The sequence below is a fragment of the Procambarus clarkii genome, chromosome 49 (assembly GCF_040958095.1).
Source record: "Procambarus clarkii isolate CNS0578487 chromosome 49, FALCON_Pclarkii_2.0, whole genome shotgun sequence".
Taxonomy (NCBI): Eukaryota; Metazoa; Arthropoda; class Malacostraca; order Decapoda; family Cambaridae; genus Procambarus; species Procambarus clarkii.
Genome location: NC_091198.1, coordinates 5,782,118 through 5,807,829, shown reverse-complemented (window position 1 = coordinate 5,807,829; position 25,712 = coordinate 5,782,118). Strand labels below are relative to the sequence as shown.

The following is a 25,712-nucleotide window of genomic DNA, read 5'->3' as shown; positions in this document are numbered from 1 at the left end:
ATCAAAAGTGATTTTGACTACCCAAAGAGGCTGAAGACAACAAATACAAGGGGGGTCGAGTAAACGTATCAATCTAGAGGATAGAATGGCCTTGGGCCTTGAGAATATATACAATATCCTCGTGGCAGTCTTTTAGCTCACTATCTCCAGTCATGATATGGTGCAGGAGAATGACTGCCAATGCTTGCATTTAACACTTTCGCCCGGGCATGACGCAGCATTGCGTCATCCGTTTACTGTCGGTAATACCGGGGATGACGCAGCATTGCGTCATCCACTTTAAATAATCGCCAAAAATCAGGTTTTTATCCGATTTTTTTGGGACTGGTTTTAAAATGTGCGCCGATGTCTTCCCATTTTCTTTGTTGAGCCTCGTGGCCCTCAGGTGGCTTGGCACATGCTGTGGGCCCATTGTTTTCGCTCCACTGTTGTGACCAATGTTGCCTCCCCTCGCATCTCAAACGTGTGAATATTTCGGCTATTTTCCGTGGCTATATTTCTTACTGCGGCTTTAGAAACTATCTACCCTTACTCCACGATGGATAGTGATCATGAACAAGGCCCTTCCAGGAAGAAAATTGCGAAAGAAAGGCTTGAAAAGGGAGGGAATTGGGAGTGTAGCTGGAAGGCGTCTGAGCGCTCACTCGTGGCTAACGCGTGGCCTGTCTTCAACTCGTCGGCGGTTGGAGCGTGACCAGGTTTTATATTTTATATGCTAATGTTCCTCTAGAGAATTCTATTGCGAACCCATTGAGACCAAAATGAAAGACCTAGGACAAAAATTGAGGTGACCAGAGTGAAAATAGTGAAAACATTTTATCGCGTTTGCGCGCTCCTGGGTAACTCGTTCGCACTTTCTCTGTTTGCTGCGGGTAATTAGCCGGGCGTTTGGAGTTTATATGCATTTAGTGCTGTAGAGAATTCTATTGCGAACACAATGATACCAAATTTAATCTCGTAGGATGAGAATTAAGGTGACAAAGTTGAAGAGAGTATACACTTTTCAGAATTTACGCGCGCTCCCGTGACACCCTGGGTCCCATATTGCACAGTTGAGGGGTGGCGCGCGGGGTGAGCGAAAGTGTTAATCGGACATTTTTGGAGATCCAAAGTGAGGTTTCACCAATGCAGGGCAATGATGCCAGGTAGTCTGCTGCCTACCGCAGACTACCTGGCATCATCAGTAGTCTGCTGCCTACCGCAGACTACCTGGCATCATCAGTAGTCTGCTGCCTACCGCAGACTACCTGGCATCATCAGTAGAAGGGGCTGCAACTATGTGCACTAGTCTGGGTGGGGTTAAAAGTGACATTCCTGGATGGTGTTCTGGGAGTTGTTCTACTCCCCAAGCCTGGCCCAGGGCTAGGCTTGACCTGGGTATCATGTCAATGATACCCTTGACTGGGTATCAATACCCTTGATATGGGTATTAATTGAATCAACCAGGTGTTTATGGATGAGTAAATCATCAGGACGTATACAATAAGAGTGAGAAAGATCAAGTTCTTTCTCACAGGTGGTCACCAATCACCAGCTGACTCAGGAACCTGGTTGCCTACCCCATGAGTCTATGTAAGAGAAATCAATTCAGTGTCCATATGGCATTAATTTCAAAATTCTGGGTCTCAGAGCTAAGGAATAACACCTACCAGGGCAACTAGGGAGGCTGAGCACTGGCCAGTGCAGGAAAGGGTGCGTTGTGTCAAATGGTGTTTCCCTTTTTAACAGGGAAGTCCTAGTGCATCATACATTCTCTCACACTGGTGCAAAGACCTCTTTCTTCCTTTCACCCTAGCCTGGACACCCAACTATCCACCAAGGGCAGCTCCTCCAGCAGGACGTCTGTTGACCCAAACAAGATTCCTATGGGTGTGTACCTTAGCACGTACAACACCCGGAGAGGGGCAGGAGAGGCAACCCTCAATGGCCCCAGGGAGTTGTAAGCGAACCCCTTCACCACGACAAGGTGACACTCTGGGGGAAGGGAGTGTATAGGAAGTAGAGCATGTGCAAAAATCCATGGTTTAATGAATGACTGGTTTTCTATCAATGTAGAACTATAGTTTGTAGATGTAATTATGAAGTTAACCAAGCAACAGTATATCAAAACATGTTAACACAGGTAAAATAATGTTGGAGAAAGAAGGAAATTGAAATTATGGTGAATGGAGTGGAAGATGCAGCTGAACTGTTTATATACTGTGCCTTTGTGTGATGCATAGGCAAGCGGAGCAAAGAAAACCCTGGTTAGGAAGAAAAAGTAAATATGGCTAGAAGGCTGCATGATAGCTGCATAGAATGACTGTGTGTATATTTATATATGGATGCAAGGTATTACTGTGGAATGGCATGAAAAATTAAGGAGCAGAAATAGACAATCTAAGAATCATGTGCAATTTTAAAAGGATAGAAAGAAAAGGAAAACTTGTATAAAGATATAAAGACATGGTCATGTTGAATGATAGTGAAGAGAATATTTAAATGAATCTGAGGGCAAGTATAGTATATCAAAAGAAGGCACCAAGCTGGGAGAATGTAACGGTAGGAAAATCAAGTAAGTGTGCAGATATATCAAATATCTGTTTATGGAAGTGCTAGAAAGCATGGATAAGTGAAAACAGTCAAGACTGAATCTGATAGATGTCTCCATATGGCCAATTACGAACCCTTACACCTAGTGTAAGGTGTGGACGACTTCTGGAATGCTGATGCTTCTTGTTTGTGCAAGGATGATGGAACCTTCACAGATGATAGCAAAGAAATAAGTGACATATTGTGTTGGTTGGGGTTGCAGGTTGCATTATAGTTATTTTCAGTGCACCCCTGAACACATTTGCAGATATATTGCAGAACCATACATCACATTTTACCCTAACCCCACTGGACTTTGAAGTAGCGATAGACAGCATGCCCATGCATTCTGCACCATGCCCTAACTCCTGAAATTCTATATTCATAAAGAATTGCTGAAAACAATCAGACTCTTAACATCTTTTGGAGACGGAGCCAAGATACTGGTGTCATCCCTGACATACTTAAGACAGTGGAGATCACACCACTTCACAAAGGAGGTAGCAAAGCAGATGCAAAATATTATAGACCAATGGCTCTAACATCAAACATCATAAAAATCTTTGAAAGCGCGTTAAGAAGTAAGATCACAAAATACATGGAATCAGTGTCTACATAACCCTAGGCTACATTGGCTCAGGACAGGGTGTCCCTGCCTCTCTGAATTGCTAGGTCACTATGACTTGGCATTAGATGCCATGGAAGAAGAGCCAAATGCTGATATAATACACAGGTTTCACAAAAGCTTTTGATAAATCTGACCACTGTTATTGTAAACAAAATGTGCACAAACAGAATTATTGGCAAAGTAGGGAGATGGATCTTTAAGTTCCCAATGAACAGAACCCAGAATGTAATAGTCAACAAAGTAAAATCCAGATCATCCAACATGAAAAGCTCAATCCCCCCGAAGGTACTGTACTTGCTCTGGTACTTTTTTCTCATCCTCATATCAGACAGACAAGAATACAAGTTATAGTACTGTATCATCCTTTACAGATGGCACTAGGATTTTCCTAGAAAAATAGACAACATAGAGGACACAGCAAACCTCGAATCTGATGTTAATGGAGTCTTTTCAATGGGCTACTGAAAATAATAAGTTTACCGAGGATAAGTACAAATTACTATGGAAAAATAAAATTCAAAACCACATATAAAATGGTGTCAATTCATCCTATTGAAAGAACAAGGAATAGAAGATTTAGACGTAATGATGTCGGAAGACCTTACTTTTAAAGAACACAACAAAGAAGCTGTCACAGCTGTAAGAAAAGTGACAGGTTGGATAACAAGAACTTATCAACAAGAGATACTCCCACCAATCTCTTGGAGATTGGATAATCTCCTGAATAATATTAGGAAATCAGAAAGCCTCCCTCCCTAATTGGGGGAGGAGGGGGGTGCTGGCCCAGCCGACGGGCTTCAGTTCTTTAATGATTTCTGTGGGGAACCCTGTTGGCTCCCAGAGGACAAAATGTTTGTTTTGCCCTCTGTTCCCCATACTTAGCTTCATTAATATGCACTTGCTAGAGTTCAACTCTTGGAGGCCTGGTCTAAATTTTGGCTGAACCAGAGTTTAGCTCAAGGAGCTATTAGGATGGTCTTCCCAGAAAAGGGGAACAAGGAAACCATCTCAGGCATAATATGTATGCTTGCTTGTAGACATTAATGGGTTGTACAGGTGATAGGGACTTCTGTAAACAATTCTAAGCCAACGACCTGGTAATCTATCACTTGGTATCAATCACATTCCAACCTGTCATCTAAATATTATACTAATTATAACAACTGTGGATGACAATACAAAATATTTTTTTTGTGCACAAAAAACCAGCGTTGAATGTAATGAAACGCCATTTTCTGGGTGAGCCCCGGAGGCTCCCTGGAGCTTATCGGGCTAATGTATGTTATGTTAGACCGGGACATTAGCTAAGGAGTTCAGACCTACCAGGGACCAGCGCCAGAACCTGGCCCCTTCAGAGAGGTTTCAGGGAGCAATGGCCCTGGAAAACCCCATATGGTTGGGGGTTTTCCTTATCTGCCATCGACCGGGGTTAGGCACCCAGAAAGGTAGGCGTAACAAAACAAACCCCACATGGTAAGAAACTACAACAAAAACCGAACAGAGAGGTAGAAAACTCCCTACAATCCCAAGGAAACAAGCAAACAAGCAAACATCACACTCTACTGCCGCGCCGATCGTCCGCGCAGCCCTCCCCACCCCGGGAGGGGGAGGGGGGAGCCCCGGACCTACCGCGCCGGCTGCCAAGCTCCAGTTCGGAAGCTAAGCTTCAACCAACGCGAAAAAACCGCCGACCGGTGGGAGGGAGGGTTTCCAGGGAGCCTCCGGGGCTCACCCAGAAAATGGCGTTTCATTACATTCAACGCTGGTTTTCTGTGGGGAGCCCCTACGGCTCCCTGGAGCTTCATACCCAAAGAGAAGGAAAAGAAAGGGCTAACCCGGGAGGCGGCCGCCACAAACTCTGCAACGCAAAGCCAAGACAACCGGTCGCAAACCTGTGACCCAAGGCAACAAGAACGCCCAAGAACAGACGCACATATGGATGGGCGGCCAAAAACCTGTGCGACCCACAATTCCCTGCGCCCGAAATGAGCCCGAGACGTCACCAACACAGCAGCAATTGCTGCAAACGTCTGAACAGCACGGGCGCAAAGACAGACCGCAGGAAGAAGGAAAACACTGCGGACGACCCGGGAGACCCGATCCCTGAAAACAGGGAACGAAGGAACCGGATCAACCACAGCGCATCCCCAGGCACGGTACGCTGGCAACAGCAAAAAGCACAACTGGACAACACAGGACGCACCCCCCGGCCAAACCAAACAAGCACCAATACCCCAAGAACCCCTCCGGAAAGCAGCCGTCTCGACCGTCGCCAGGACAGAGAAAGGCTGCACACCAATAAAGCTACCACCAGTACCAAAGAGGAGGAAACTGAAACCGAAGGGGCTACCACAAACTGAGGGGAAGAGAAGGCACCCTGAACAAGGACCAGGATGGCTCAGGCGACTCATGAGCAGGCCGGAGGGGAAACAAAACGCGAGAAAACGTAATAAACGTCATACAGTCTCCAAGACGAAGCTCGCAGGTGGGACACCGTCAACAAAGCCACCTGAACACCATAGAGATGGCGATACCTGCGTCAAAATACCAGACGCGAAGAGCCAAAGAGAGGGCCGAACCAGTCACGGACAGGACCGATTCGGCCTGCTGAAAGAGGCGAAGCCTCAGGAAAAACGCCCCGGGAACGGACACCTATCAAGCAGCGTCTGAAAAGAAGGCCGGGCCGGCCACCGTGGAACCATAAGGACTGTTCTCGTGGGAATGGGCTGCAACCGAGCCAGAACCCGAAGCAACAGCTGGACCGGGAGAAGAGGTACAGGTACCCCCCACCTCGACCAGGCCTGCCGAAAGCCTCCACCGGGAAGTCCTCGCAGGTGGGAAGGGCGCCACAAAACGGGCGACGCCTAGACCACGCCGACCCGAAGACGTCCATGGCCAGGAGTCCATAAGCCCAACAGAGCCAACAAAACGAATCGGCGACGACTGGCCAACCCACGAAGAGGAATGAACCGAGACAGCTGTCCACCAGGACGCAGGACACACCCCGGACACGAACCACATGGTTAACCAAACCCCCTGTGGTTCCGGCAAGAACCACCAGAGAACAGTCCAAACAGAGCTGAATGGTAGAGTACCTAGTGACCCAAACCCTCCGAAGCGCAAACCAGACAGCCAGGAACACCTGAACCGGGCTGTGAGCCTGAACAGCCAAAGGCGGGACCACAGCCACAGTAACACTTCTGGAGGGAAGACAATGAGGGGCCCAAGAGCCTGAAACAAGGCCCAGGTCCGAACCCGGGACGGAAACAGAAGGTAAAACCTCCAGATCACCAGGAAACCAAACCCAGCGATCTGGAAAGAACCAACCCCTGGCGAGCAGACAAGCGGACTGACTGGGAGCCCACTCCAGCCAGTCGTCGAGGTAGGCCAGACACCGAATCTCAGACGCAGACAGGGCACTAAGATCCGGTAAAGATGCAAAGAGTATACAAAGTGCCCTTCACAAAATAGGGAATGCAATAAAAACAGCAAACCTGAAGCCCCACCACCAAAGCATTGTATGACAATCATATTAAGACATTATGACATATGACAATCATTATATGACAATATGACAATTATAATCAAAGCATTATATGACAAAGTGCTGGGAAGAAAGGACACCACGAGAGTAGCTCTCATCCTGTAACTACACTTAGGTAAGTACACATAGGTAATTACCAACCGTGCTAGCCCCAGAAAAACTGGAGAGGAACGTGCCAAGAAGTGACCTGGAGGTCCAGGTCCACCATCCATGCACCCGGCCCTAACAGAATCCGAACAGGAGACAACAGTCCTCCGAGCAGGGCAGAGGATCCAGGGCGCAGACGGAAGTAGTCCAGAAGAACTGCAGACTGGAAAAGCTCATGACTGCAAAGAGCAGACGGGAAAAGCCCATGACTGCAAAGAGCAGACGGGAAGCCCAGAAGGATGGGGCGGATCGACCACGCCCCACGCACCCACGAAGAGGAAAAGACGAAGCGCAGGGAAGAAATCCACCCCGCCAGCTCTGAACCCCCCCCAAGGGGGAGAAGCCGTCCTCCGACGCCAGCAGAGGCCGGAAGACAACCCAAAGCGCCCACCAACAGCGGGACCAAGCGAGAGGCAACAGAGCAAGCTGCTCCCCCAGCGCCCAGTCAACAGAGAAGGGAACAGAACCCCTTCAGAAAGAAAAAGTACACTACCGAAGTCATGAGGAGAGACTACGGGAATGAAACCACACTTCGCTGGAAGAGGAAGTGAGGGGAGACCTGATCACCACAAACAAGATACCCAAGGGAATCGACAGGTTTGAGAAGGACAGGCTATGTAACACAAGGGGCACACGCACTAGGGGACACAGGTGGAAACTGAGTACCCAAAAGAGCCACAGATAGAATTAAAGTTTTTTTTTTTTTTTTTTTTTTTTTTTTTTTGTCAGAATGGGAACGGGAAAGCACGAAGAAGTAATGTGGCGACTCCTCACACAATTAACGAGGCTGACCCCCATACAATGTCACATGTAGACATGACAGAGCCCAAGAGGCACAGGAACCGATACACCTGTTGACGGACGGTTGAGAGGCAGGACCAAGGAGCCAGAGCTCAACCCCCACAAGCACAACTAGGTGAGGACATATATTGTAAAAGCACAAGCCGCCGACTAGTGGCAAAGAGCACTACGCCGGCCAGGCAAAGAAGGCACAAAACTGCATCTAAAGGCCCACCTCGACAGCAAAACCACAAAGTCCCAGCACAACCACAACATGTGCCAAGACCCAAAAAGCTCAGTCTGCAAGCCAGGAAGACCCCGGAACCCCAAAAGGCAGAACCGGGTCACACGAGGAAACAAAGTCCCCTGAACCCACAAAAGGGGGCCCAAGAGGAAGAAACCTCCAGAACGAAACCAAGGAACCCAAAGGAACCCAGAATCGAACCAGGGGGAGCCCAAACCACCACATTTGCCGGCGGAGAACACCACTAAAAGGCAAAGCACAGACCCCAGCAGAACGCCCTGGGAAAACGGTCCCAACAGACCGAAAACCGAGGGGCAAGGTGTGGGAGCAAGCATACCAGCCAGGGGCACTGAGCCTAAACCCAGAGGCTCAGACCCAAAATCAACACCCAAACGTTCCCAGAGGAACAGGCAACGGCAAGAAAACACCAGAAAAACAAAGAAACGACAACAGGAGAACAAAAACCCTGCAAATTTTTTGAAAACTCACCAGAGACGCTCGCTCGCACACCCAGACGCATGTAAACAAACCGCAACGCCGCCCTGGTGGCCACGCCGGGAAACCGGCAGACGAAAATGGCCGCCAGCAGGGGCTGTGACTGACGCTTAATACACAAAAACACGCCAGCAAATGTGGGAAGCTAGCAGACTGGAAGGGCGAAAAACGACGCCCAACAGCAGAAAAACCCCTGAAGGGGCAAAACCGCCCCAGAACTGCTAGCAGGCAACCCCCACAGCCCCGGGAACCAACAACAGAGGCCCCGGGGCAGAGCCGTCCTCCAAGCCCTCCGCCTGTAAAGAAAAGCAAGAGCCCATGGGAAAGGCAACAAGAAAGGGCCGCTGGTAAGACCCAGAAGCCTTGGCAGGAGGCACAGGCTCAAACCTCCGTCCCCAACCCGAACGGGGCATCCCCCGAAAACCGCCCGAGTCTCTGCCGCAACTGAACCCCGCCCCGACCCCGAAACCCGCAGACGGTCCGGAGCCGGGAACATGGAGAGAAAGGGGCGAGCAGCACCTAACCAAACGGGGCGGCCACGGGGCATTCGAGTGGGAAACCAACCAAGCATGTTGCAGCAACCTAACCTAGCTTGCAACATGGATGCCGCCTGTACTCTGAACAGTAATAACATCAGGAGAGTACTGGAGAACAAGCAGAGAATCACTCGCAAGACTCCGGGTCAAGGTGTCAGTGACCCAACAGGCAGCATGACGGAGGTAAAAATGGCGACTGTCACCCGGAGACAAGGGAACAGCAACCAACGATCCCGTTCAAGACGGGTTGGAACCCGGAAGACACATTCAATGGTCCCCCGAGCCCAGACAGGGGTTTCCAGGGCCCGTAGGGTAACAACTACGGGAAGCCCGGGCAAGGTGTTGCTAACCGGTTAAGAAACCCAAACATAACAAGAGGGTAGATTATAGCACTGAAAACCCCTGAGACGTGTACAAGCACGGGGGCCTAGCAGAGGGCCGCCAAACACTACCAGTGGAACTATAACCACCTTAGGCAGACCCCCACCAGGCAAGAAAATAAAAAACAAAAGAAAAACCCCGCAAAAGTACACCGTCTCCAGAGGCAACAGAAACCGGCCGCCGCATAGGTGGCAGGCTGCGCAACACCTTGACGCCCTAACCAGCACAATACCAATCCCTACCCAGGGCCAAACAAGGGCCCCAAGCCCCAGCTGGCCCCAAGGGCGAGGCAAATGCCGAGCAGCAAGAACCTCTACGGGAATGGTTCCCGAACGCCCCAGGGAAGATAACCCTGTTACGCAAGGGCAGTACTCACAGGGCGCTTAGGGAAGTCAGCCACTAAGCACATGCAGCCCCGGCACTGATGAAGTACTCCTGGCCACCGCACACCACAACACACGGCAGTGAACGCCACACAAGGCAAACACCGCCTAGGAAACTGAGGCCAGAGAAGCGTCAATCCCGGTTGACATTAGCGAACGAACTGGAGCTTGGCAGCCGGCGCGGTAGGTCCGGGGCTCCCCCCTCCCCCTCCCGGGGTGGGGAGGGCTGCGCGGACGATCGGCGCGGCAGTAGAGTGTGATGTTTGCTTGTTTGCTTGTTTCCTTGGGATTGTAGGGAGTTTTCTACCTCTCTGTTCGGTTTTTGTTGTAGTTTCTTACCATGTGGGGTTTGTTTTGTTACGCCTACCTTTCTGGGTGCCTAACCCCGGTCGATGGCAGATAAGGAAAACCCCCAACCATATGGGGTTTTCCAGGGCCATTGCTCCCTGAAACCTCTCTGAAGGGGCCAGGTTCTGGCGCTGGTCCCTGGTAGGTCTGAACTCCTTAGCTAATGTCCCGGTCTAACATAACATACATTAGCCCGATAAGCTCCAGGGAGCCGTAGGGGCTCCCCACAGAAAACCAGCATTGAATGTAATGAAACACCATTTTCTGGGTGAGCCTCAGAGGCTCCCAGGAGCTATCAGGTTAATGTGTGATATATTTCACCAGGGCATTAGTTGATGGAGTTCAGCCTATCGGGGATCACTAGTCAGAACCTGGCTCCCCTTAGAGATTGCAGAGAGCAATGGCCCTGGAAAACATCCCCTGTGGTTGGGGGTTTTCCTTATCTGCCATTGACCGGGGTTAGGCATCCAGAAAGGTAAGCATAACAAAACAAACCCCCAAATAGTAAGAAAAGTACAACTAAAAACCAAAAAGAGAGGCAGAACTCCCTCTAATCCCAAGGAAACCAGCAAACGTTACACTCCACCGCCACGCCGCTCGTCCGTACAGCCCTCCCCTCCCTGAAAGGGGGAGGGGGAGCCCCGGACCATCCTGGGCCGGCTACCTAGAACTGCAGTTTGGAAGTTAAGCATCAAACAACGTGAAATACCACGGACCGGAAGGGGGAGGGGGGGGTTGCCAGGGAGTCTCCGGAGGCTCACCCAGAAAATGGCGTTTCATTACATTATAGACCCCAACAACTTATAAATTATGTGGAAAACCTTTAAAGACTTCTGATCAAGATATCTAGGAAAGGTTCTAGATAGAAAACTATCACCTGAGGACCACATAAAAAACGTTGTGCGAGAAGCCTATGCTACACTTTTTAACTTCAGAATTGCTTTTAAATACATGGATGGCAAAATACTAAAGAAATTGTTCAAGACTTTTGTTAGGCCAAAGCAATATGTAGCGGTTGTATGGTGCCCATATCTTAAAAAGCACATCAACAAACTGGAAGAGGTGCAACGACACGCTACTATGTGGCTCCCAGAACTGAAGGGCAAGAACTACGAGGAGAGGTCAGAGGCATTAAATATGCCAAAACTAAAAGATAGAAGAAAATGAGGCGATATGATCAATACGTACAAGATAGGAACAGGAATCAATAAAATTGACAGGGAAGACTTCCTGAAACCTGGAACTTCGAGAACAAGAGGTCATAGATTTAAGTTAACTAAACAATGCAGCCGAAGAAATACAAGAAAATTCACTTTTGCAAGCAGAGTGGTAGATGGTTAGAACAAGTTAGGTGAGCAGTTGGTGGAGGCCAAAACTCTCAGTACTTTCAAAGCGTTATATGACAGAGAATGCTGGGAACACGGGACACCACGAGCGTAGCTCTCATCCTTTAACTACACGCCAAACTGCGGCTGTGTGCCTCGTACTGTGAACATCATCACCTGCATCAGGTTCACTGTTATCTAAACATTGTTCACAGTCTTTATCATTATCACTGTTAAATTATTGCAGTTACTATTTATTTCATTCTAAGTGATGCTGTGGGCACGAGCTGTATGGCTGTGACCACAGCTGCATGTGCTACTCATGATTGCTGTCTTAGTACTGAGGCCCCTCACACCCACGAGGGATGCCCACAACTGTTTTCCAAGATGGTGTTTGTTTACCGGTGTCCTGAGGAAGTGTATGAGAGCCCCATATACCTGCAAGATTTTCAAATGTTTTGCAGCACATAAATCCATCTCACGATGATGCTCAGTTGAAGGGATACACTAAGTTACAAAACTAACACTTCTCCATTAGGGAGACATGAGCTCCAGACTATTTGACCCGCATGATAAGTGTACCACAATATCTATTGGATAAATTGAAAACAAAATGAAAGCAAATATATTTATGTTCTTAGTCCATAACTTACATTTAAACAACACTTTTCTTTCCCTCTTTTTTACTCTTGTATCTACATGCTGACGCTTTCTTTCGTTTCTCTCGGACTTGACGCATGTGCTCACGATCCTCTATATCAGCCTGGAATTTCTTCCTGCGTTCTGCATTATCCATCTCTTCCTTCTCCATTTTATTCTCCATCATTGTCTTTAATCTCTTCATGAAGTTATCCATCTGAAAAAGCCAATGCAAGTGATGAAATACATTATTAAAGGCAAATAAAACCTAAATATCAGGTTGATCATTGAGGGTAATTAAGGAAATGCATCATCATATATTTTAATGGAAATTTGATGCCAGTTATAGAAATTACTGGCACAATAAAAATATAAATCTCCTTTAGATAGAAACTTTACACAACCTAAGCATTTTCCACCTTGCAAATTGGCAAAAAAAAAAAAAAAAATCCTTCCCAAAGCAGTTACTAGCAGGTACTGCCAGATCCCACCATAATACAGCACAGTGTGTCAAGCTACTATTATTAAAACTCAACTTTGAAGAAAATTCTTTTAGATATTTGTATACCATTTAGAAAAAATGCAAACAAGGCAAACCTAAAGAGTTTATCCATGTAGGAATGTCCAATAAATTTAACATAAATGCTGCATCAATATTCGTTGCATCTATTCTAGATATTTATTTTAGAATGATGTTATCATAATCATAATCCATAATACAGTGGAACCTTGGTTTTCGAATGCCCCTCTTTTCAAATTTTTTGGTTCTTGAGCTCAGTTTCTTAATTAAAAAAAATTTGACTTGGTATTCAAGGTTTGCCTCGGTGCTCAAGTTTCTTGATACACGTATGGGCCGACCGAGCACATGGCATGCTTCAGTTTACAAGTGTCTCCCGCCTAGTGATACCACGCTTGAATTATTTGTGAAGAATTTCATTGTTTTTGTGCTTTTTGGGTTTCAGAACATAAAGAACTTTTTCAGAACTTTTTGGGTTTCTTATTATATATCACACCAAGGGTTAATAGCTGTGAAGATGACGATAGAGGAAAACAAGAGATCATTCATAGTGAGAATGTCATGTCTCACTACAGACAAGTGATAAAACATAGGGAAAAACAAGTGTCTATAAACAGATTCTTAGTAAGACAAATAATATACACCTGGAAGATACTAGAGGGCCAAGTATCAAATCTACACAGTAAAATAACAACGTACTGGAGTGAACGATATGGAAGAAAATGCAGAATAGAACTAGTGAAGAGCAGAGGTGCCATAGGCACAATCAGAGAACACTGTATAAACATTAGAGGTCCGCGGTTGTTCAACGTCCTCCCAGCAAGCATAAGAAATATTGCCGGAACAACCGTGGACATCTTCAAGAGGAAACTAGATTTATTCCTCCAAGGAGTGCCGGACCAACCGGGCTGTGGTGGGTATGTGGGCCTGCGGGCCGCTCCAAGTAACAGCCTAGTGGACCAAACTCTCACATGTCAAGCCTGGCCTCGGGCCGGGCTTGGGGAGTAGAAGAACTCCCAGAACCCCATCAACCAGGTATCAACAAGAAAGCAGTGAGCCACAACCAGGTCCTAGTGGTATGCCTGCAAAAGTAGGAGAAAGAGTACCCCAGAAATGTCATCACTGCTGTTACAATGGTAAGGGACTCCTCTTCCAAACACTAACACCTCTCCTCCTCTCCCTCCTCACCGTCTTCCATATGCCATCAAGAGTCCTCAATAATGGTAAGATATATTTGTACATACTGTAGTACAAAATATGAATACTGTATATATATAAAATAAATTATTTTTAATTTTAAATTTTTGGGGGTGTGGAACAGATTAATTCAATTTACATTATTTTTTATGGGAAAACGCATTTCGATTTTTGAACCGTCTCTGGGAACGGATTAAATTAGAAAACGGCGATACCACTGTATCTTAAAAATAGAAACTTGTAACTCCATAAATACTGCAATTTCCATCTAGTCTTCACTTCTTTCCAAGCTTGCAGTTAAGACATGTGGTTAAGCTAACAACAAAGTTAGATATGGTTAAACCGTAATGAAGTTATTGAGGGAGGTATCCTCAGATTCCTATCCCACCATATAAGATACAAGAAACTTGTTTTGAAGGCTTCTGAAAGCTTTGGTTTATATTCTCCTCTTATTTTAATTATTCCATTAATCTTATTTTAACAATTTTATATGTGATCATGTTGCCTCTTTCTTTTGCTCAGTAGTTTTAGTATATCTAATGCCTTCAGATGATCCTTCTTGTTGTGTTTTAGGTCTGGCAGTTATTTAGTAACATATCTTTGCACCTATTATAATTTATTAATGCTCACTCTCATTTATGGGCACCATACAACTGGTTCATTTTCTAATTTGTTTCATGTATGTTGTGAAACTGTTGTTTAAATGCAATTCTGAAATTGGCCATGGAGTACAATAGCCTCCCATTATATTTACCAAACCTAGATTTCTTTCATGCGAGGAAAGCCTGTCACTCATTACATTTGCACGTACACTACTTCCTATATACAAAATATTTATTGCATTTAACAGAACTTGGCCAGCTAAATACAAGCTCATCACTTTCCAAAACCCTTTTCTATTAACCTCATCACATGTTTTCCAAGTTCATAAATGAAAATTCTTTTTTCAGTTTTTCTCAGACAAGCATTCTCTACAAGTATTTTTAATGCAAAAAATAATCTTATCTGCATGCTTCAGCAATGGAATGAATCTTGTTCACAACTCAACAAGAAGTTCCTGTATATAGTAAATCAATATCCTGCAGTAAACTGCCCAATACACTTAGTAAACTAATGACTTTACAATTATTACACACACTAATCCTCAGGCACAGTACCACCGTCTCATGGCTTCTGGTCAATTCACCACATCCAATCCACTGCTTTTCTGTACTACACTTAATAATTTCTGTAGGCCTCGTCCACTCCTGCAACTTTCCCACACTTCAGCTTACTGATGTAAACTCCCTTCTTCTATAGATCTATCAGCTGGTGTATTATCTTGTACTCTTCTCACACAATCCAATCATGTTCTTGTTACTGTCATGTTTATCACTTATTCCACGTACTTTTGGTGTCTTCTTTACAATTTAACTTTTGTTCATAATTATCTTAATCCATTCCAATTTATCCCTCCACCAATTTTCCTTACTTCATTACAAAATAGTTCCCATTTTTATAAACAACTTTCCTTAAATTTTTCAATCCAATCTCATTTCTGACTAAATAATACTTTCACATACCTGTTGCCCTTGCCTTACTTCTGCTTTTCTGTCTCACGTTTACTCTGTAGTCACTTTCTACTTATTTTATTATCATCACCTGCTCTTGCTACTGTCATCTTTCCCAGCAGTTCCTCTAATTTTTCAAAAAATTTATGCAATTTCACATACCACTTTCTTAACCTATATTGTTGAATGTGAAACCGTAAAAGATTGTAGACCTCCTGGCCTATTGTACCAACAACTGTGTAACTATTTCATTGAATCTGGTGTACTGGATGACATCCTAACACTTTATCCTAAATTGGCTTGTTCATTTCAAAGAATGAAGAACAATTATATTTTTATTATTATTTTTATGCTGCATCTCTTATGAACCCATCCCTGTCCTTGTGAGGCAGTGCACAATAGAAAGTTGAATTTACATACTTGTACATTGAAACATTGATTGTAACCATGATATATATATGTGCTTAAGCCTACAGTTTAGGCCTATTGTCTTGTGACTTATTCTCTGTCCTGTGTGACTGAATACCAGCATTATCCTCACTTTAATAAGATTTAATTGAATTCCTCAGATTAGGCAAAATTGTAATTAATTTTTGTCAGTAAAGATATTAATAATAATAAACTTTTTTGTAAACATCCCATACGTCGATATCATTTGTTAATTATCTCTTTCTCGAAGGTCACTATCAACTCTTCTGTTGCAATCTATTAACCAAATCTCTTTCACTGAACTTCTCAACTTTTATTTTACAGCTTCATGTATACTTTTAAGCAATGATCCATAATAATAATAATAATAATAATAATACTAATAATAATAATAATAATAATAATAATAATAATAATAATGGTATCGAAGAAATATCGGGTCACTAAACTTTACCTATAACTTTATCGTCTCGCTCTATCCTAAATTTCTGGTTTTCTGCCTCACCACCCATCAATCACTCCAATCACTCTCACCAAACCTCTTGGTTGAAATAATTAAAGTTAAACAGTGGTTACTAAATACAATAATCAATACAGTGTAATGAAATGAACATTACTTTCTTTCTTTCTTTACTGCACAAAAGCATTGTGGCTTCAACTCAATGTAAGCAACTACACTGTATTGTAAAACTTGGCAACAGGCCAAGTGTAAGTAATTGAGGTGTTTCATGACAAATTTGATGTATGTAAATGGTAATTGTTAATTTTATTGAATGAATGTGGACAAAAGTAAAGTTTTGGTAGTGAGAAGAATAGTGTGTGTGAAATAATATGAAAGGCATCATGCTGGAAGTGATCGATCAGTTTTAATACACAGGATGTGAGAGTGATAAAAGATAAATTTGTGCAATTGAAGTACTATATAGTATACATAAAAAAAAATAAAAAATTGCCATTGGGCTACACATGCTTGAAGTCAATACAGGGGGGCATTCTCAAGATACCGAGTGGAAACCTTGAGAAAGGCAGTTTTGTTACTAAGATCATGAGGCTCCCAAATTAAAAGAACAATATGGTGTCCAGTTGGTGTTACATATGGGCTTACAATTTTATCTGAGACTATCCAACACATGTACTGGTACTTAGAAATTTGGTCACCAGTTAACTACACTGCCTAATTTTAATACGAAGCTTTTTTTTTTTTTTTATATAAACATAGGTAAGCATTTGAAGTTTAAAGTCAATCAGAAGAAATGTTCGAGACATCATTCAAAAAGTGACTACAACAAAAATATTAAAAAAAACATGAAATCATAACTTATCCATACTAAGGACACTGAAATATTGTACCTGAATCTCGTTGGGATCCTTGACAACAACAACACGCTGCTCTTTTTTGTCTCTTGGAGTAATCTTAGGCTTCTCAGTGTATGGCAAGGCTCTCTGAAGTTCTTTGGAAATCTTCAATGGCTGAGGAATATACTCACGACGACTGGTGATGGGCTGCAGGAAAGAAAAGGGTGATCACAATAAAAAGCATTTACCCGACACATTTGTCCTTCACTATACTTGAGTAAAGGTCTGGCCAAATGAATGTGTGTTTATTAATACATGGCCCACAAACACAGCAAGTCAAATTTGTCCATATAGTATAGGTACATGCTCTTTTAAGACATTACATAGAATTTAAATTAAAATACAGAACTTAAATTTACACAACATTTAAAAAAATATTTTGGGCTGATCAAAATCCATCACACAAATTTTTGCCCTAAGATAATAGTTATGTTATTTTACCGTATATAAGGAGTCTGGGTTAGGTAAGGTTTTAAAACCTTTATCCTTTTTAATTTGAGCAACAGTCCTCATGCCCTGCCATGCAGCCTTCTCACTTGGGGGCAGAAGAAGGGTACGAACAGAAAAGCAATACGGAGTCATCTCCACTGGAACCCATGTTTTGAGCACCACCACATCTGAGCATTAAAGAAAGCAAAACAGACAAAAATTACAGCATATCTACACAATATTAGCATTTATTTAATAAACTCATAAAATTTTATTCACATGATGCACTTACTTCATTTGTATTCTGTCATCCGATTCCAAGGGGTTGACATAGCCAGGGGGGTGGTAATGGAGGACGAGCTCCATGACCTATAAAATGCTCCTATTTGGCATGCGTCTCCAATAGCCTCTGACAACCAAGTCCAACTCCCGGCCTGCACGGGTGGCTTAGTCTTTAAGTCCGGCGGAACTACTTTTACTAACAGGAGAAGGGGCGAGGGCGTGCCTCTGGCGCCTTAAAACCTGCTGCTCAGGGTAGATGGGACTCGATAGCCTGGGAAGGCAGCCCATCTAGGGGAAGGAAAACCCTGATTTTAAACCTCTGCTGCCTTGCGGCCATACCCCTTTTTTGGGAAAGGCTTCAGGAGTCAACCTCGAGGAAAAATCCGGAGTTGGAGCCCCTAAGGCAGTTCGTTGTTGACGTCGACCTCGTTCTGGCAGCTCCTGTGACGTTGCTGGAACCATGTGTATTGGCATTTGCCTTTCTATTGGATAATTTCAGCAACGTGGAGAGGGGGGACCTGCTGCATGGGTAACAGCTTCTCCTCCATATCTACCTACCCAGGCTTTGCGCCCTGTCAGGGTGCAACTCCATAGTCTTCCGAGACTGAAGGATGCCTACTACTATATTCTGTCATCCATCAACACTTTTTCTGGTGAGACCCTACATGGCTCTCTGAAGCCATGTTACTGATACAGCTTCCCAATATTTAGCCACATCTATCACAGAAGTCTTATTGGCCTACAGGAGACCAGAGCCAGAATCTGTCCCATTCGACGAGGCACAGGTAGCTTTGGAATGTGGGGACCTTTCTAACCACTACTCAAGGCGTGTTAGAAAAAACTTTGAGGATGCCAAATACTTGTTCCACTGGTAGGTATTTGGTTCCACTCTGGTGCATTCAGGAGCTTGTTCCCGAGAAGCCAGGCCACCAGTGGAGAGCCTTGACCTGGGGTAGTATATGAGTCTTGGATTCCTCTACACAACCTTGTGGTTGGGTGTACAGTGTTTCTGTTCTATGGACTGCATTAGGGTACATGTGCTAGTTTATACAGCACATCACAGGCATCCTTTAAAGCCAAGTTTATCCTATAGATTGCGCTCACTGCTTGTTCGACCAGCAAACATATCTAGTGCCCGAGTGTCTTGCTTGGTTAGCTGCCTGGTAATTCTTCTGCAAGTTGGGGTGTGCCTCAGCATGGACCAACCTGACGAGCCTGCTTTTGCTACATGCGAGTTTGAAGAGAGTTTATGGCTGCTACTAGCTGTTATGATCATTCTGTTTCCACCATGCTGCCTGCTGGGTTCATCAATCCTTCAACCCAAAGCCCTGCAACATTTGTGCTCACTGGGTCTCTTATCTCATCAGAGCCTACCTCGGGACAGGAGGCTTTTCAGGCAGCTGCTGTTTTGTGGGCTCATTTTTCCATCTTTTGTAGTTTGTGCCAAGGTGTTTGTTTGGTATTTAAGAATCCAGTTTTGAGTTTTGGAGAAAGTTAATTCTATTTGGTCTAAGTTTGCTTATCATCTTCCTTCCTCTGCTGGTGGAGTCAGGTTAGGGTTTAGCTGTGGTAACCCTCAGAGTTCAGTGAACTTCGAGTGTTGCCCCATCCACTGGGAATAAAGAGCCTTCGCCTTCACAACAATTATCTAGCTCTGATCTTGCTGTGTTGGATGATGTATATCTGTACTGTACCAGGATTCAGGTGCAGAATATGGTTCTGCTCCAGGGTCATCATGGCTGGCCCCCAGGGCTAAAAGAGCCAAGGTGGTTTCACGAGTGCTCTTCTACTGCTCTTGGTATTTAGTTCCTTTCTAGGAAAGCCTTTTGCTCACAGAGGATGATTGGGTGCATTTCCTATCACCTAATACATCTGTTCACTTAGCAGTAAATAGGTACTCAGGAGTTAGTCAGCTTGTTGTGGGGTTGCATCCTGGGGGAAGGTGTCAGCAGTTCAACCTTGGTGGGAGACCTCAATATAAGCCTAAAATTTATATATACACTGGTTGTTTGCCAGTGACCCAATTATGGCCCTATTATTATTTGGTTCTGTAGAATCATCTTTCTGGAGGTTTCCCTCACCCTGCACTTCACCTTCATTGGCACAGGTGCACATTTTTAAGTTACTGCTTCAGGATCAAGACCTTGCTTTTCTAATGGACCCATCCTCTTTTGAGTTTGGGTCAGCCTCAACTTTTTGGTTTGGGTATGAGGTCCCCAATTCTTCCTGACTTGCTGACATTCCCCTTTTTTCCTTAGGAGCTTTGCAGGGCTTCTGTCTAACCCACACTGGAGCCCTTACTGATGAGGCTCTAGAAGCACATATCCACTTGCCACTTGGCAACTGATTGCACATCTGGGACATCTGATACTTTTTTTTTTTTGCCAGTTCCTGGTCCCACAATCTGTGGGCTTTTTGGGTTCTTTCCCACAGTTTCTGATGGAGTTGGCCTACTTTCTACCCTCTTTTAAAGTCAAGGGAAATTTTAGGCCAAATGTTTTCCCCACAGCTTCGTGCTGTTGAACTGAAGGGCATGTCCTGGAATTGGTTATTTGAATAGTGCATTGAAGACTGATCTGTTTATGTCCTACCTGCAATTTTCATCACAGTGACACTATGAAGTTTCATGGTGCTTCTTTTACCTATGTCTCTTTCATCACATTTCTTCTGTGTCAGTTCCAGTGGTTCTGTCCTTCTTTTCCTGGTTATTTGTTGATTAGCACCTCGCTCCTAATAATGTTGCCTCTTATTGTGCGGCTCTGGGGGAGCCGCTTTTATTGGTACTCTGTGTCGATACTTCCTTGGCGCTGTTTTGCAACTTGTCTTGGCCTTTCTTGTTCACTCCAGTGTGTTATTTTACTATGAAAATTTGAGACTTAGCTTTCTAGTATTTTCCATGTATACATTACTGTATGTGATACTTCTCTTCCTCTCGTCTTTTTTCCAGAGAGAACATTTTGAGAGCTTTGAGACGATCCCAACAGTTTGGGTGCTTTATCATGTCTATGTGCTATTCATAATAATATAACAATAATTTTAATTCAGGTAAAAGTACATACATACAAAATGAGTTATAAACAGAATATTGGATTTCTAGTCAAGTGCTAGTATATACTATGCCTAAAGCCACTAACATGCACAATGTTTCGGACCCATTCTTAGCATTCCCTTTATTGCAACAACCTCCACCGCTCTGAAGGGTGAAGCGAGTATCGAACAGTACTTAAGGCAGTGGAGTATCTTGGGTATTTGCACATATGGCATATGCCCTGGATGCCACTTGAAGGGGGGGGGGTGCCACCGAGCACTTTCTATTCAAGTCAGATAAGCTATCCTCGAAGAGCAAATTATTTTTGTCAGATGTATGATCTGTCTTTGATTATATTATTATATGTAATAAGAATGCTATTACTATTGTCTTAAGGTGTTACCACTGACAATAATGATCTAAAAATGAAGTGTGAAAGATTGGGTGAATTGTACAACTCTGATGTTGAGGGACAGCAGTTGTATGCAGTAAGTAATTATCAAAGGAAGGCACCAAGCCGGAAATGCTATGTAGCACACAGCTATATAAAAAAAAAAATTGAATTGCAGAATGTTACTATCAAGTTGGGCCAACATGAAAATACAGACTTAAAGAGCTTCTCGAATTTATTGTTCAGTATGGAGATAAAAGCATCTTCCCTAATCTTCACATTGCTATTCAGATAATGCTAACCATCACAGTTTCCATTGCCAGCTGAGAGAGATCATCATTCATCAAGTAAAAATTAATACTTTCGTATCTGAGAGCTTCTATGGATCAAGGCAGACATTGTGATCTTGCTCTGCTAAGTGTACAAAAAGAAGAAACTGAAAAAGCTGACTATGAGCTCAACATAGATCAATTTGCATCAGTGAAAGAAAGGAAGGGGCAGTTGTAATTTTCATATACTAGTGTCACAATTGTTAAATTAAAAGATTAACAAACTTGACTGGTATTTTTGAGCTGATTTTAAGGTAATCTGGGGGCCTGACAGCTGAGTGGATAGCGCTTCGGATTGGTAGTCCTGAGGTTCCGGGTTCGATCCCCAGTGGAGACGGAAACAAATGGGCAAAGTTTCTTTCACCCTGCTGCGCCTGTTACCTAGCAGTAAATAGGTACCTGGGAGTTAGACAGCTGCTACGTGCTGCTTCCTGGGGATGTGTAACAAAAAGGAGGCCTGGTTGAGGACCAGACCGCAGGGACACTAGGCCCCGAAATCATCTCAAGATAACCTCAAAATACGATGATATAGTTATGAGAGATGAGGGTTAAGAGATTTGGACAGGGGGCACAATTTCAGTGCTTGTCTTAGGCACTATTTTCCTTAGATACACCATTGACTCAAGTTGGTACAACACAAGTGATTTGAATAGTTTGAGCATCGTGACAGGATCCCCTGGATTTCAATGTTTTCATAATCGAATCTATCTATTTTTTTTTTTTAGCTGACACTATATACAGTATATATATCTGCTTGGTTTTGTTCTCTAAATGTTAGGTTGTCAAGACAATATTATTCCCAGATCCTTTACATGTTGCTTTGCTACTTTGGGTAGATTTGATTGGTTGCAGGTTGCAAGATATAGTTGTGTCTTGCACCTTGTATTTTGTTTAGAGTCTTCAATTAAAAGACTTTAAGCTTCCACTTCTGTGGTCATGGGTTCGAGACTCCTATGGTCCAAGCGAATAACCTGTAAGGTCTTCATTTTTCCATACCTAAGTACCTGGAATTCATCACTATTAAACAAGTTATTTTCCACTGCCTAGTCAAAAATGTTATTAACACTTTCGCGCTTTAGATTAGAGATAACTCGTCGCCGTTTTCTCTTACGATTCCGCATAACAGCCGAGTTTTCTCGTCCATCGAAAAAATATTTCTATAAATTCCATTTTTTAACCGAAATGGATGGGGATACTTTTGATTTGTAGGGAATTTATTTGCGAATGTTTTGGTACCAGAATGAATATTATATCACATAAACTTCTATGAGTAAAAAAAAAAATACACAAAGTATGTTTGGGGGTGTGGGGAGCGTGTGGCAGTGGGTTCCCTTTAGCCGTTGATATATCCAACACGTGGGAAATATTTGTATGTGTTATGTATATGTCTGTGTAGGGAATTTTACTGCGATCACTGTCATACAAATTATAAAATGTTTCAACAAGTATAAACATGACAAACATCAAACGAACGAAAACAATGCGTTCGTTTCTGCCGCGAACGCATACTGAGCGACGTGGTTCTATATTTGGCGCTTCTCTTGCACATGCTTTGTACAAATGTTATACAGTTCATCTTATAGAAAATTTTATTGCGAACACATTGGTATAAAAAAGAAATACGTACATAGAAAAGTAGGGTCAGGAAACGTATAAACTTTCCAAGCATGATTTCCCCCCTGTGTTTTCGCCAGTGCGCTCGCGGCTAACTACTCTCCACTTCACGCACTCTTGCGGGTGGGCAATTACCTATATTAAACATTCATATGCATATGTCCGTGTAGAGAATTTTATTGCGATTCCAATGATACCAAAATTAGCGATGTAGGACAACTGTAGGCTTCGCAACCATTAAGAGTGGAAACATTTTGTTGCTGTTTGGCGCTCTCGGCGAGTGATCTGCATAGTTTTTTATTTGGTGTTGATACTCCTTATGCTTGGGCGGCATTTTATAGGTATGCTCTTATAGACAATTTCATTGCAAACACAGTGATACCAAATTTAAATACGTGCGCCTTCAATTATTGTCAGGACAGTCAAAAGAGTGTACACTTTTCGGTCTTACCGCGTAGGCGCGCGAAGTGCCGAAAGCATCTGGGGTATTGTTTTTTTTTGAGCGCCGAGAGCGCGAAAGTGTTAATATCAGCCTGCAATTTTTCAATGTCTTCTACACAAGTAATTTTCATGAAGATTAACGATGGTGTGATTGGATTTTTGTCAGAATCTAATGTGACAATAAGAAAAAGCAGTGGTGCAAGGTACTATAAAATATATATAAATTATGAAAATAACAAACTCACTGTTTATGAACATTTTACACACACTTACCACTCATTTTTATAGAATCTTCAAATGTAGCTCGGAATAATCCTTTATGGCCTTTGGACTTTTTTATGATTCCACGAATTCCCGATTGTGTTTGAATCTTTGCTCCTTCAAACTTGGCAATTTCAGTCTCGGTATGAAACATGTCCTGAAATTGGTCATCATATAAGATGGGTAATTGTAAAATAATAAAATTATCAATAATGTCCATGAAATTTCTTAATCGTTAAAATTTTAGTCAGGGATAATAAGTATCCTATAATGTCAACCCGTTCTCGCAAATTTAATAAGTCAATATTGACTTATTAAATATGTGCATAGGTGACATACTTAACATAATAGATACCCTTAAAAAGATTCATAGAAAACACCGACCTTACCTAACCTTGTATCTTAGTATCTGCTAAGATGCTTATCTTAGTATCTTAAGATAAGCATCTTATTGCTTCGTAATTACAATTATTACCTAACCTATAATAGGTATAGGTTAAGTAATAATTGTAATTACGAAGCAATAAGATGCTTATCTTAAGATACTAACAAGGTTAGGTAAGGTTGGTGTTTTCTATGAATCTTTTTAAGGGTATCTATTATGTTTAGTATATCACCTATGCACGTAGTTAATAAGTCAATATTGACTTTACGAATTTGCGAGAACGGGTTGACATAATGTATATACAGAAGTGCATTTTGTTAATCAAATATAAATCCCTTTCATATATATACAGAGGAACTTTAGTACTCTAACAGCTCCCAACTTGAACATTTCGGCACTGGGACGCTGTGTTCATGTTCGGTACTTGTCTGTCTGCTTGGCACTCACACTTAAACAGAGCTGCTAAACACCACAAACAACATGGTAGAAGAGCTGATAATCAAAACAGAAATTTTAAGTGTGATTATCCTTGTATGTAAATCACCAGCTGCAAGTCTTCAGCAGTTTAAAGACCGACTTATGAAAGTAGAACACTGCTTAAAAACATCATAAGCCCTGCCCCAAACATGTGGTAATTCAACGTACAGCACCTAAAATGGAAAATGTGTCAAATACAGTTACACCAGACAGAATCCCAGGAACCAGTTTAAATGACCAGCCACACACAAATGACCTCTTGCAGATGTATGACAGATTTGCCTTAACCCAGCAAATAACAGAACTAGAAAACACCCTAGACCTTATTTATATAAACAATGATGAACTTGTTAGGAACAAAATGAATACAAATACATATTACTCAGATCACACAACCTAATCAAAGTTCAGTGAAACGTGAGCAATAGACCTTTGCAGCCAGTCTCAAATCCAAGTGAAGTAGAATTAAACATTCATTTTTAATAACTGACTAACTAGGAATAAATAAACCAAGACCTTGTAGAAATATGCTGGGAAGAACAGCTAGATAATGCAAATCTAAACTACTGCTTAGAGCAAATAGGCACAGTAGCACTATTTGTAAAGGCCCAAACACATGTCTATAAAGTACAAAGCCTGGAAAAATAAACCTCATTCACTGCTCTGAGGTGAGGTGACTGAAGATGAATGAAACTTGTAGAAGAGGAAACCCCAGCCCCTAAGAGGTTATCTTGAGATGATTTCGGGGCTTAGTGTCCTCGCGGCCCGGTCCTCGACCAGGCCTCCACCCCCAAGGAAGCAGCCCGTAGCAGCTGTCTAACTCCCAGGTACCTATTTACTGCTAGGTAACAGGGACATCAGGGTGAAAGAAACATTTTGCCTATTTGTTTCCACCTCCACTGAGAATCGAACGCAGAACCTCAGGACTACGAATCCGAAACGCTGTCCACCCAGCTGTCAGGCGCCCAGAAGCAAAAACTTCTGGTAGGGTAGAAGGAAATGCAA

At 43.3% G+C, this 25,712-nt stretch overlaps 1 protein-coding gene across 4 annotated transcripts in view; it reads right to left on the bottom strand.

The window, feature by feature from the left end:
• LOC123763261 (ribosome biogenesis protein BMS1 homolog) overlaps window positions 1-25,712 on the bottom strand; it is a 113,125-nt gene that overhangs the window by 23,280 nt on the left and 64,133 nt on the right. For all 4 annotated transcript variants that reach the window (XM_069302934.1, XM_069302935.1, XM_069302936.1 and 1 more), the window contains exons 18-21: window positions 23,858-24,002; window positions 17,512-17,687; window positions 17,065-17,217; window positions 12,036-12,238 (exon numbers count right to left, since the gene is read on the bottom strand). In XM_069302934.1, coding sequence (XP_069159035.1) covers window positions 12,038-12,238; window positions 17,065-17,217; window positions 17,512-17,687; window positions 23,858-24,002 — 675 coding nt within the window. In that variant the 3' untranslated portion in view covers window positions 12,036-12,037. The remainder of the gene's footprint in view (window positions 1-12,035; window positions 12,239-17,064; window positions 17,218-17,511; window positions 17,688-23,857; window positions 24,003-25,712) is intronic.